The following is a 12,477-nucleotide window of genomic DNA, read 5'->3' on the forward strand; positions in this document are numbered from 1 at the left end:
CCCCCCCCCCCCCCCCCCCCCGAGCAACAGAAAGGCCCCACCATCCTGAGCTGATGCTGAGTTTTGGAAAGCTCGGGCCTTCCCAGGTAGGCGCGAGAGGAGGGGCCCTGCAGACGTCCCCACCTCCCCCGGCCCCCCCGGGCTCACCGCTTCCAGGGGCACGGCCCGCATCACGCGGTACTGCCGGCCGGGGTCCAGCTTGTAGACATGCCGGTCAGTGAGCAGGAGCGCCCGGTCCCGGCTCTTGTTGAAGCGATTCACCTGCGGGACAGGCGATTTCGGGGTCACCTATCTGGCCCCAGGGCCTCCTCTCCCTGGACCCCTTTTCTCACGGACTGAGTTGGATCTGACCACTTCTGAAACCTCTGCCCTGGGCTGTCGATCCTCCCCTGGTCCCACACCTCACCTTCCGCACGTGACTGGAGAACAGCACAGCCCCAAAGCTGTCCTTCTCACGGAGTGCCTTCAGTCGCTCAGCGAACAGGCCCGAGGCTGTGGGGTTGTCCATGGCCTGAGGACAGATGGAGGCTGCTTGACCGCGCTGGACCAGCAGCGAGTCTGGTGAATGGGCACCCCTGTCCCTCACCTCGCGAGCCAAGCCGACTCAGGCCTTGAGCCAGCCTCCCCTGGGTTGTCTGAGGGCCCAGCGCCCAGACCGCAGCAGCCCTAGGTTCTGGTCATCCCTGAGCCCTCCATAGCTGCCCACTGTCCAGAAGCTGAGAAGGCAGGGTCCCGGGGCCCAGGGAAAACCTTGAGCCTTCGTCCACTGTAGAATGGGGCCAGGGGCATAGCTCACCATGCCCATGCGAGGGCCAGGGTGAGCCAGGGCATGGGTGCAGGTGGGGGGGGGGCGCAGAAGAGAAGGTGCTCAGTAAAGCCCAGAGGCCAGGGGCAAGGACAGAGGGGCATGGCCCACAGGCCAGACAAACAGCCAGGCCCTGGGAGAGGACATGTGGGGTGGACACCGGCAAGCTCTCAGCTCTGAGCCCCTCCTTGGTGCCCAGTTTTCATGGCCCCGACACTCACAGAGGACAAGTAGTCCCTGACCCAGGCCCGCCGGCAGCCCCAGTCCTGCCGTAGCTCCTGCAGGACCCCCATGGCCGCCACTTTGGCCTTGATCTGGGCCATGTCTGAAGGTGGGATGTTCTTCACCAGCTGCCGGGCCCGCCACCTAGAGGGAACAGGGTGGTCAGATGGACCCCATGCAGCCCTCACCTTCCCCACCCCGGTCCTACCCCCCTCACATCCATGCCCTCTTCTCGCTCCCTTTTCCCCACGGGAGAAGGCCAAGCCTCTCAGCCTGGCACTGGCCATCCTGATTTCGGCCTCCCTGGTCTCTGCAGGGGCCCCTCCCACTCTGAGGACAGTGCGGCCTCCTGGAGAACTCCTACTCAGCCTTCAAAGCGCTGCCCAAACGCATTGTTCCCCCCTATTCCCTGTCCCAGCCAGCCACGCTCCCCTCCAGGCCTCCAGCAAGGAGATATCAGGGCTCTCCAATGACGGTGGGGTGTGGGGACCCAGTTACTAGGCACAGCCTCTTGTTTCCCTGCTTATGAAATGGGGCTTGTGGGGTGCGGATGGCTGGTGCAGGTGTTCAGTGGGCGCTAGCCGAACGGGGAAAATCGAAGGGGCAGTGGCTGAGGGCTCGCACCTGCAGAACAGCGCCTGGCAGGTGTCCTGGAACGGCTGCAGCACCGCAGGGGGCGGCGGCCAGACGAGGTCTCGGCCGTAGTGGGGGGGCTGCCTCGCGGCCTGGAACCGCCTCTGCAGCTCTGCCAGGTGAGCGCGCACCTTGTGCCTCCGGAACCAGCGCATGACGGTGTAGATGGCCCGCAGCCGCCGGCAGCGCCGCCTGGCCAGCGTGCCGCGCCAGGCCTGGGGGGCCAGCCGGGCCTCCGTCAGTCCCGGCCAGGCCCCGCCTCCCTGCTTGTTTCCCTCCCCGCCCCCGCGGCCGGCCCGCCTCCTCCACCCTCAGCCCGGCGCTGCGCCAGGCTGACCTGCCCAAGACTCCTGGGGGCCGCCTCCACCTGGCTGCAGGTCGCTTCCCAGGTGGGCACAGGGCCCTGCTGCAGCCTCTGCCTGACTCAGGGGAGAGCTGCTCTCCCCACTCCATGTCCTTCCACCTGGCACCCGCAGATGGGGGTGCTTTCCCCTCCGCCAGGGGTAGCTGCCAACTGTCACCTGGAACCCGAGCTGGCCCAGGTCTGACCTCCAACTAGTAGACGCACTGACATGGAAGAGGACCCCAAGAATGCAACCATTAAAACCCAGAGCGGGAGCCCTGCACGGCAGGCAGCCCAGGGGACCCACAGATGAAAGTACACTTAAGGAACCTGACTCAGACCAAGGAGAGGACCAGCAGTGTGGACAGTCCTGGAGATGGTGGGGCTGCGAGGACCCAGTGTGATCGTCCCAAGTCCCATCTCTGTGACCATGGCATGGTGTCACGTTCCTAAAACCAACCCCTCCATGTTAGGGGAGTAGCAAAGCTCACAGCTAAATGCAGTGTGTCGCCATGGGTAATAGTGGGATGCTTGTGGAAATTCGAATACAGGCGGCATATTATTCAGATACACAGATTATGTCTTGTTGGTGTTAGGTTTCTCGTCTGCTGACCTCAGCGTGTTCAGAAAAGGGAACGTACTTGTCCTTGAGACATGTGTGCTGAAATATTGAGGGGGGCCGTTACTTTAGAAAATCATATAAACGTAGGTGTATGTGGGTGTGGGGACAGACAGACACACAGAGATGGGGTGGGGAGAGCACACGATTGTAGCAATTCAGGTGGATGGTAAATCATCATAGGCATCTTTTGACTTTTCAGTAGGTTTGAAACGTTAAAAATAAAAAGTTAGGGGGAGAGATGGAGGAATTCCGGTCCTTTGGGAATACTTACTAAAATGACTCTAAACAAAATGATTTGATGGGGTGCCCGCAGGGCTCAGTCAGTTAAGTGTCCGACTCTTGATTTCGGCTCAGGTCATGATCTCAGGGCCGTGAGAGTGAGCCCAAGTCAGTGCTCAGCAGAGAGTCCGCTTGGTATTCTCTCTCCCTCCCCCTCAGCCCATCCCCAGCTCACATGCTCATGGTCTCTCTCCAAAATGAATAAATCTTTTAAAAAATGATTTGCTTAAAAATAACTGGGATGGGCTGCAGGTGTCTGCACAAAACCACACACTGGTCACAGGGTGGCACAGCTGATGCTGGGGAGTAGGAGGGGGAATTATCTCTAGGTCTGATATCTTTCAGAGTCAAGAGAAGAAAAGAAGGGAAAAGATAAGGAAGGGGGATGCCTGGGGGGCTCAGCTGGTTAAGCGTCTGCCTTTGGCTCAGGTTATGATCTCGGGGTCCTGGGATAGAGCTGCACATCAGGCTCCCTGCTCAGCGGGGAGCCTGCTTCTCCCTCTCCCTCTGCCACTCCCCCTGCGTGTGTTCTCTCAAATAAACAAAATCTGAAAGAAAGAAAAAGAGAAAGAAAGAAAGAAAGAAGGAAAGAAAGAAAAGGAAAAAGAAAAAAGAAAAGAAGGAAAAGGAAGGAAGCCAGATTCCTGAAAATCATATTTTGAGCACCTGGATCCACCTGGGCCTGAAGCTGATGACCACGGAGTGAGGTAAACTAACCACATCCACACCTTTTGCTTAAGTCAATTTCAGTCCTGGTCCATCTCCTGTCAGAGGAGATTCCTGTGGTGTCTGGAGGGGTGCCTGTGGGCCCCGTTGGTGCATGCACACCCCCCACTCCAGGGGGTGCACACCCCTCCCTCCCCTTCCCCCCCAGGGCCACACCCCTCCCTCCCCTCCCCCCCATGGGCACACCCATCCCCCCGCCCCCTCCGCCGTAGGTAGGCATCCAGCCAGGCCGCACCTTCTGCAGCAGCAGCACGATGATGGGGATGAGGCGTGCACGGCTCTGCTCCAGCATGACCAGAGTCTGGGGCGAGCGGATGAAGAGCTTGGTGTGACCGAAGGCCACGTCCCCTTGCAGCCCATGCTGCTCCAGGAGGGCACTCACGGCTGCCCTGTCAGAGCCCAGCAGGTGATTGGGCCACGTGTACTCACAGGTCATCTTGTACCTGTCACCGCAAGACAGGGCAGTGGGCACTGAGCTCTGGATTCGACACGCCCAGCACCTGCCCACCCCGTCCCCTGGGTCACACAGCGTCTTCGCTGTCCGTGCTGCGCGTGTCTGCATCTGAGAAGCACTGGCCGGGTTTGGGACCCTCTGCCCACCCGTCCGACTTCTCACAGGATCCTGGGCCATGGGGGACAGACAGGTGGGGAGATGGAGCTCCGGGGTAGCAGGGCGCGGTACCTGAGCAGGAATCGAGGGTAGGGCTGGCGGGAAGCGAAGCCAGCCCTCCGCACCCGCACATTCTCCAGCAGCCCCAGGTACACGACCTGGTGGCGACAGTGGTCCTCGTCCAGCCTGGCAGCCATCTTGTCCTCATTGGGCTTGATGCAGCGGACATAGAAGGGCTCCTACCACAACAGAGGACACGCAGGGACACCACCATCAGCCTCTGTGGCCGCAGGGCAGGTGTGGAGCTGTCCCTCCCTGCCGGCAGCCCAGGGAAGAGGCTCTTGCAGGGGGGAGGGGAGGCTGAGCGGCTGGGTCCGGAGGTGGTAGGGCAGCCGGGAGCCCTGCCGGCCTGCAGGGAGCCAGGCTGAGTCTCCAGATGTTCTGTGGTTAAGCGGGCTCTGGTGTCCCCCTGCTGCCCCCCCTCTGCCTTTGGGCCCCAAGCTCCGCAAGCAGCTAGCGCCGCCTTCCTGCCCTGTGAGCCCCGCCCGGCCCCTTCCTGCCCAAGAGGCCGGGAGGACAGGGGAAGGCTGTTCAAATCTCACATTTACTCAAGCCTCAGCCTGACTCAGGACATCTTAACTTGCACGGTGGTGGGTTCCTCCTGGCTGGGGTGGGGGTGGGGATGCAGCTCACAGCAGGCAGGAAATGAACACCACCTTCCCCGTGATGTGCAGAGGCGGTGGGGGCCCAGTTTGCCGGCCAGGCACAGACAGGAGGACCTGGAAAGATCCAGGGTGGGGGCGGGGGCGGGGGCGGGGGCGGGGGGAGTACCTTGGAGGCCAGGTTTTCTACCAGAGCCACCATGGAGTTCTTGAAGAGCGTGCCAGCCGTCAGGGGGCGCTTGGTCACTTCCGTGATGTCCTGCTGCCCATCCGGCCACATAGCCCGCAGGGTGGGGTCCGAGCTGTAGACACAGGCCATACAGCTAGCCGCCCTCTGGAGGGCAGCCCTCGCCCCAGCTCTGCCACTGGTAAGCTCTGTGGCCTTAGTGTCAAACCTCAGGCTGTCAGCCCATCAGACAGGTGTCAGACCCGAGTGTATGAAGGCCCTTCCGGCCTCGGGCCCCCACGCACCTGTTGTACATCAGCCGCTTGAAGTCTTGGAAGAGGTGGTCTCTGTTCTTGTCGATGAAGCCCTCCACCGAGTACCTGTGGGGCCAGGGCTGGTGAGGGGCAAGGGGCCTCTGACAGGCCCAGGAAGCCCCTCACCCCCTCTCCTGCCTCTGTTCTCTTTTTTTTTTTTTTAAAGATTTTATTTATGTATTTGAGAGAGACCGAGAATGAGAGACAGAGAGCATGAGAGGGCGGAGGGTCAGAGGGAGAAGCAGGCTCCCCGCCGAGCAGGGAGCCCGATGCGGGACTCGATCCCGGGACTCCAGGATCATGACCTGAGCCGAAGGCAGTCGCTTAACCAACTGAGCCACCCAGGCGCCCCCTGCCTCTGTTCTCTTAGGCTAGCCTCCCTGCCTCCGCTCCCACACCCGCTTTCTTTCTCAGCACATAAGACTCCTTCCCTCACAGGTGTCTCTGCTCATGCCCACCGCACTGGACCCTGGCTCTAGCGCATTCGTGCTGGGTGGCCTGGGACCAGGGACTTCACCTGTCTGTGTCCCAGTATACATCCCAGGCCCAGATCAGTGCCTACTGTTTCCGTCAGTGTCGGTGATGGTAGTTATACCCAGGAACTCCCGAGGCAGTGGTCTGCTTTGATTCTGTGGCACTGACAACCTCAGATTCCTTGTCTGGCCCTTCGATGACAAAAGGCTAGGAGGCTCAGTTCCAAAATCTCCCTGCACCTGCCGCTCCCGTGCAGACTCAGGGCAAGGGGTCTGACCTCTGGCGGCACTGTCCTCCCCACTTGTCCTTGTGAAGGACACATTAGACACGTGTGCCTCTGTGAGTCACCTCAAGTCCCACTTAGGACGAAGGGAGCACAGGTCAGTTAGTAATAATTCACGGAGCTTTCTGAAGGATTCCTGAGGTTGGTCCTGAGGGTGTGCCCCCAGGATGGGCACCGTGTGCCTGGGGCTTACTGGAAATGCAGACTGTGGCCTGTCTGCCCCCTCAGCTAACCGCACCTCCATAATAGCGTGCCCCTCCCCCAGGCATTGCCCAAAGTGGAGCCCAGATAGGGCATTTTTGAAAGCTTCCAGAGGCTTCTACGGTGCCGCCAGGGCCGAGGGCTCCGATCTTAAAAGGCCCATTGCATGCTTTCCACTCATCAATCTGGTGTCAGGCGCGTCTTCAGCGTGCTAAGAAGGGGAGGGCTCCTTACGTGACGTCGCCCGCGTAGTGCTTGATCCGGAAGTCTCGGCCAAACTCCATGGTCTTGTCTGTAGGGCAGAGCTAGGGAATGGGGTGGCGCGCCAGGGTCACGGCACAGGGCGGAGGTCTGTGCAGGGGACAGTGCTGGAGAGGCCGGGCCACCGAGGGCGCGGTGCCTGGGAGGGGTGGGGGGTGCTGCCCCGGGACCAGCTGGGGGCGGGGCTTGGGGCGCGCGCCGGGGGCAGCGGAGCACCTGGCGGCTGGTGTAGTGCGGGTGGTGGCGGTGGTGCGTGTCCAGGCTCTGCAGGAAGATGCGGTCGGTGATGGTGCCCGCGGCGCTGCAGGCCTCGTCCAGCACGGCCAGCACGCCGCGGTGGGGCCGCTCCACCAGCTCCACGATGGTGGCGTTGTTGAAGTAGTCCACCTGGGCGGGGCGTGCAGGGCGGCTCCCAGTCTGCCCGCCGGCCACCCCGCTTGCACCCCGCGGCCCTCGCAGCCCCGCCCACGAGGCCCAGGCCGGCACTCACGCTCTGCCACGCGATGCCCTCCCGCTCGTACTCCTCCTGCTCCTGCTTCAGGATGAGCTGGATGAAGAGCTGCTGCAGCTTCTCGTTGCAATAGTTGATGCAGAACTGCTCGAAGCTGCGGGTGGGCGCAGGGGCCGCACAGTCACGCCCTGCCGGCCCGGCTTGGGGGCTTGGGGGCTCAGGCTCCGGGCGGAGCGCGTGCGTCGGGGGCAGGCCCCTCCCCCCGGAGCCCGACGGCAGGGGTGATTCTCCCCCTCCAGTCCCACCGCGCGCACGCATGCTCCCCAGTGGATTTGGGGGTCGTGGCCATGGGACGTGAGCCCCCAGTTTTGCCTCCGTGGGCACCGCTGGACGGGTGGCACAGCTGAGGCAGGCTCGGGGGCCTGAGCCCGGGGCCAGGGACTGGCCGGGACAGACGCCGGACATCGGGCTCCCGAGGCCAGCGGAGCTCCGCGGGACCAAGGAGGCCCTAGGGGCTGGGGTCAGAGCCGGGGACGTGGTGGTCGGGCTCCCCACCTGTTGACAGGGAACACCTCAAAGCCATAGATGTCCAGCACACCGATGACCGTGTCCTTGCCGTCTCGCCGGGGGTCCCGGCCCCGGGTTTCCATGACACCGTTGATCCGGTTCACCACCCACTCAAACAGCCGCTGGTACACTGCCTGGGGAGAGGCCGGGATCCAGCTACTTCCGGCTGCCTCCATCGTCGCCTCCTCCAGGAAGGCCCCCTGGGTGTCCCCGCCTCGCTCCCCACAGCCTGCCCCCAGAGGACCTTGGCACAGGCGTCCCGGGCATAGCTGGCCTCCGCCGCAGTGTGGCCCTTCTCAATGAGTTCCCTGCCTCCGGAGGCCACCGTACGAGACAGCAGGCAGCGCAGCACCAAGTCCCGGGGCGTGGCCGTCAGCTCGGCCACATGGTCCACCAGCAGCTCCTCAGCCACGGCCAGGTGCCCCTGCTCCAGCCCGGCCACCTCGGTCTCCACAAACTCGATGTTTCCCTGGGGACGGGGAGCCAGGACAGTCAGGCTCCACGTCCCAGTGGAGCTTGCCTGCACACCTCTGCCCAGGGAGAAGGAAGGAAAGACAGGGCTGGGGGTGTGGCAGCGCCTGGCTCCTGCCACCGACGCAGCCCTGGATGCGGGAACAGCTCCTGGAGTGCAGCAGAGCCTTCTCCAAGGCTTCCTGCCCAGAACATCAGGTCCGTGGTCCCCCGCCGTCGCCTGCGGCTGCGATGCCCCCCCTGCTCCTCAGGCCGCCTCACAGGGAATGGAGGCCCGGACGTGCTGAGGAACTGTCCAAAGCCAGCCAGGCTGCATCTGCACAATGTCAGCGCTATTGAGCCTGCACTTCCGGGCCTGCTTCGTGCGGGCTCATCTGCTAGACAGACCCGGCATGTTGCAGGCCTGACCCGCCCGTCTGGGCACACAGAGCCCCCAGCTCCGGGCCCGGCCTCCGGGAGCCATGCGCTCAGCCCCTTGGTGGGCAGGATGGGCCCGCTACGTGGCTGGACCGTCCGAGGTCAGTCTCCTTCTCCAGGGGCGGTGGCCCTGCAGCCCCTGGCCAGGCTCACCAGGTGCAGTATGGCCGCCAGGATCCGGTGCACAGAGCCCACTTCCTCAGCACTGAAGCCGATCACCCGCATGGCTTCCATCACTGCCAGGTAGTGGCTCCTCTCGTCGCTCTCCAAGGCCTGCAGGACGAGGGGCTCAGCACCCCAGGGCCACGCAGAGCCCCCGGGGTCCTCCCAGGGAGTGCCTGTTACATTGGGGCGCCAGCAATCCTGCTGAGCGCCCGCACCCAGGACCCCGGAAGGCGGAGCCCTGCCCCCACTCACACTGAGCCCTGCGCCCTGCCGAGTGAAGTTGTACACGGCCGGGTTCCTCTGCAGGTGCAGGTTCCGCAGCTCTGTGTCCTCACAGCCCCGCAGCACCTGGGGGCCCGCAGATCCCTGGCTCAGGCCCTCAGAACTGCAAAGACCCCCCAAAACATGCCGGAGGACCGACACAGGGGAGCTCAGTGCTGGTGTGGACACCGCCTGAATCCAGGCAGACGCCATCTCACCCAGTGTAGATACCACCCTGCTGGTGTCCCGGGAGATCCCCCTCCAGTGAGGGCGGGGGACTGGGGGTGTCACGGCAGGGAGGGGGGAAAGGGACTGAGGGCGGGGCCATCGGAAGGGCTTCCTGGGCGCCCCCACACCCCTGCTTTGGTTCACCTGGTAGAAGGCATGGAAGTTCCGTTCACCCACGTGCTGCTTGAGGACTCGAGACTGTGGAGGGAGGGGCAGATGGGCCCCTGCCTGGGTTGCAGCACCACCCAGGGGACCCCACCCAGGGGACCCACCCAGAGCCCCTTGGGCGGTGCAGGCGGAGCCTGGGACCTCAGAGGAAGTGTGTCCCCGCCCCCTCCCCGGGGCCCCAGGCCTGGGAGGGTCAGCGGGAGGCCTGTGGCCTCAGGACCCACCTTCTCCAGCAGGTAGCTGTGAATGTGACCCCCGATGGGGTCCCCTTTAAAGTCGAAGTTGATGTCCATGTACTTGCCGAAGCGGCTGGAGTTGTGGTTGCGGTTGGTGCGCGCGTTCCCGAAGGCCTCCAGCACGCACGTGGACTTGAGCAACACGTCCTTGACCCTGTGCGGGGCAGAGGGGCCGGGCTGTAGGGCACAGACCTCGTCCAGGGACTGGGCCTGCCCAGCACCCCTGCCCGAGGCCTCCCATGGCGCAGGCTGGGGACCGGCTGGGAAGGCCCCCTGCCCGGTGCTGTGCCCGGTGTGGCGAGAAGGGCAGCTCCTCACCTGGGCGTGCTGCCGCCTGCAGAGAGGAGCTGGAGCTGCACCCTGCTCTCCACCTCCCGTGGCAGGGTGGGCAGCGGCCAGCCGCCGGTGCCCCCCGCCCCTGGAACCCCACCTTGCCCCTCCCGACGGGAAGAGCTGGGGCGCTCACACAGGAAGCTGCTCCACGAGGCCCCACTGGTAACAGCCGGTGAGCAGCTGGTGAGGAAGCGGACAGGCGGGCCCTGATCCAGGTCCAGGCCCTTCCTGACCATCTGCCCAGCTTCTCCCTTCCGTGGGGTCTCCTGTGAGGGGCCCAGCCCCCGTCTGTTGGCTCCGTGCACCTTGCCTCTTCCCTCTTCCTAGTGGCGCCCTGCCCCGTGGCACGGGGCCCTGCCTCTGCTGGGTGGACGGGTTCTGGGCGGGTCACCTGGAGCCCTCCTGCAGAGGAGCCCTCTGAACTTGGCCTGAGCCAGGCTGACTTCCATCCCTTGCCCCTCCAGGCCTCAGGCCCAGGGCTGCCCCTGCGCCAGTCCGGCCTGCTCTCACCTGTCCACCTCGGCCCTCTGGCTGGGGTTGGTGACGGCGGCGATGTACTGCATGATGTGCTTGCTGGCTTCCGTCTTCCCTGCCCCACTCTCCCCTGCCAGGCAGACGGTGCTCAACCAGAAAGAGTGGCCACTCCCCTTGACCAGCCCCCTGGGCGCCCCCTCCAGTGGGGTCTGTGGAGGCTGCCCGGGCCCCCGCCACCGGGCAGGTACCTGAGATGACGATGCAGGTGTCCCTGGAGCGGCGCTTCATTGCCCCGTAGGCGGCATTGGCCACAGCATAGAGGTGTGGTGGCCGCTCATAGAGCTCGCGGCCCTGGTACTTGGCGATGGCCTCAGGCCCATACAGGGGCAGCTCCTGGTAGGGGTTCACGGACACCAGCACCTCGCCGATGTAGGTGTAGATGCGGCCCTTCTCGAACCTGGCACAGGCGGGGCCAGGCCTCAGCGCTCAGGGCTGTGGGGACGCACACCCAGGTGCTGGGGCGTTGGGCCCATGTGGGGAGGCTTGGGGGCCCTGGCCCACCCCAGGGCTGAGAGTAGGAAGGAGTGCGGGTTGACCTGACCCTTCCCAGTGCCATCTTGCTGGAATCCCACCCCCACTGCAGGGTAGTGCTGGGGCCGACGCTGCTCCCTGGGGGGGGGGGGGGGGGGGGGGGGGGGATCCTGACAGCACAGGAATCTCCACCACCAGATTTATGAAGGGATAGGTAGAGCCAAGGGGTGGAGGTGGAGAGGAGAAAGGGGCTGGAGGCCGAGGGAGGGGCCTCGGGCTGTTTCCTGTCTTGAGGCCTGGGTGGGGACCCAGAGGCAGCAGGGGACCCGCCCAGCCCCACCCAGATGGCTGGGACTAGGAGGGGCTCAGGGAGGGGGCCTGGGGATGCAGGGGCCGTCCTCCCCCCGCACATCCTCCTGCTTCTCAACCCTTCCTTTTGGGAACTCAGGCTCCTGGACCTCTGTCTGCCCCTCTCTTGAGCTTTCGGCCAGCCAGCTCAGCTCCCGCTTTGTCTGGGACCCGCCCTTCCCTGGCAGCTTGTAGTCCGTCCCCCGTCAGTCAGGGGTTCCTCTTCCTCCGCTGCCACTTCAGACGAGGGAGTTCCCCCGGCACGCTCCGTCCACACCCTCTCTCATCTGCCCCCCACCTGCCCCCCTGCACGCTGTGTGGCCTGGGCTCAGTGCTTCACTGTTAAAACGGACACGGTCATGCCTGTCTCACAGGCTAGTGTAGAAGAACGACATGAAATTATGCTTAGCTTTGTGCCCCATACAAAATAGCCCATTTCCTGTCCTCTAACCTCAACAGTGTGCTCAGGGGGCCCCATCCCCTAACCCTGCACAGCAGCTGCCCTGTCCTCCCGCGGGCTGTCCAGGATGAAGCCATCCAGCTGTCCAGCTCCTGGGGGCCACCCCATCTCACCATTCCCTGGCTCCTCCAGGGCAATCAGACCCCATGTCACTTCTACCGGCCACGCCCTGTGGCACCCCATGCACCTCCCCCCCCAGTGTCCTCTCAGCTTGTCCACCTGCACCCCGGGACAGCGCTTGCCCCCTTCCCTGAGAGCCCCAGGGCCCAGCACGACCCCCAGCGGCAGATGGACAGTGCACCCAGTCAGGGGGACGGGCACCTGCCTGTCCCTGCTGGGCAGGAGGAGCAGAAGACACCCAGGCCATGTGGGAGGCAGGGGTCCGGGAAGCCCTCTCCAGCACTGGCTGGCCGCCCTGGCCTTGGGGGGACTGTCCTCTCGGCCCCCCGCCAGGACCCCCTGCCGTCACTCATACAGTGGTGCGGTGGTCCAGGTGGGTGTGTGTGCAGCCCCACCTCCCGCCCCTACCCTGGGCTGATGGAGACCAGTGAGCCTGGGGGCCCGGGAGAGGACGTCAGAGCCCTGTGTCTACCTGAGCTTGAGGTTCTCCATGAAGTCCTCCATGGTCACTTGGTCCAAAAGCACAAAGTCGGGTTTGCCGCACTCCGGCCCTTCCTCGTCCATTCTGCTGTCGGGAGGCACCCAGGCCAGGTTAGCCCGGCCTTCCTGTGCACAAGGGTGGCGGGGAGGGTGCTCCGAGCAGGCT

The 12,477-nt window shown here is 64.2% G+C and overlaps 1 protein-coding gene across 2 annotated transcripts in view; it reads right to left on the minus strand.

Annotated features, from left to right (window-relative positions):
- The window catches only part of MYO1G (myosin IG), a 13,614-nt gene extending 1,137 nt beyond the window's left edge, over positions 1–12,477 (minus strand). Inside the window, exons 1-20 of one of the 2 annotated variants that reach the window (XM_021703680.1) lie at positions 12,304–12,477; positions 10,621–10,829; positions 10,409–10,502; positions 9,554–9,719; positions 9,306–9,359; positions 8,925–9,020; positions 8,661–8,780; positions 7,864–8,088; positions 7,608–7,753; positions 7,092–7,206; positions 6,818–6,988; positions 6,575–6,645; positions 5,374–5,448; positions 5,072–5,204; positions 4,313–4,479; positions 3,866–4,073; positions 1,652–1,875; positions 1,027–1,171; positions 407–511; positions 148–261 (exon numbers count right to left, since the gene is read on the minus strand). In XM_021703680.1, coding sequence (XP_021559355.1) covers positions 148–261; positions 407–511; positions 1,027–1,171; positions 1,652–1,875; positions 3,866–4,073; positions 4,313–4,479; positions 5,072–5,204; positions 5,374–5,448; positions 6,575–6,645; positions 6,818–6,988; positions 7,092–7,206; positions 7,608–7,753; positions 7,864–8,088; positions 8,661–8,780; positions 8,925–9,020; positions 9,306–9,359; positions 9,554–9,719; positions 10,409–10,502; positions 10,621–10,829; positions 12,304–12,395 — 2,730 coding nt within the window. In that variant the 5' untranslated portion in view covers positions 12,396–12,477. Of the gene's footprint in view, positions 1–147; positions 262–406; positions 512–1,026; positions 1,172–1,651; positions 1,876–3,865; positions 4,074–4,312; positions 4,480–5,071; positions 5,205–5,373; positions 5,449–6,574; positions 6,646–6,817; positions 6,989–7,091; positions 7,207–7,607; positions 7,754–7,863; positions 8,089–8,660; positions 8,796–8,924; positions 9,021–9,305; positions 9,360–9,553; positions 9,720–10,408; positions 10,503–10,620; positions 10,830–12,303 lie in introns of both variants that reach the window. The other variant, XM_044919958.1, reaches the window with a different exon arrangement.

The sequence above is a fragment of the Neomonachus schauinslandi genome, chromosome 12 (assembly GCF_002201575.2).
Source record: "Neomonachus schauinslandi chromosome 12, ASM220157v2, whole genome shotgun sequence".
Lineage (NCBI taxonomy): Eukaryota > Metazoa > Chordata > Mammalia > Carnivora > Phocidae > Neomonachus > Neomonachus schauinslandi.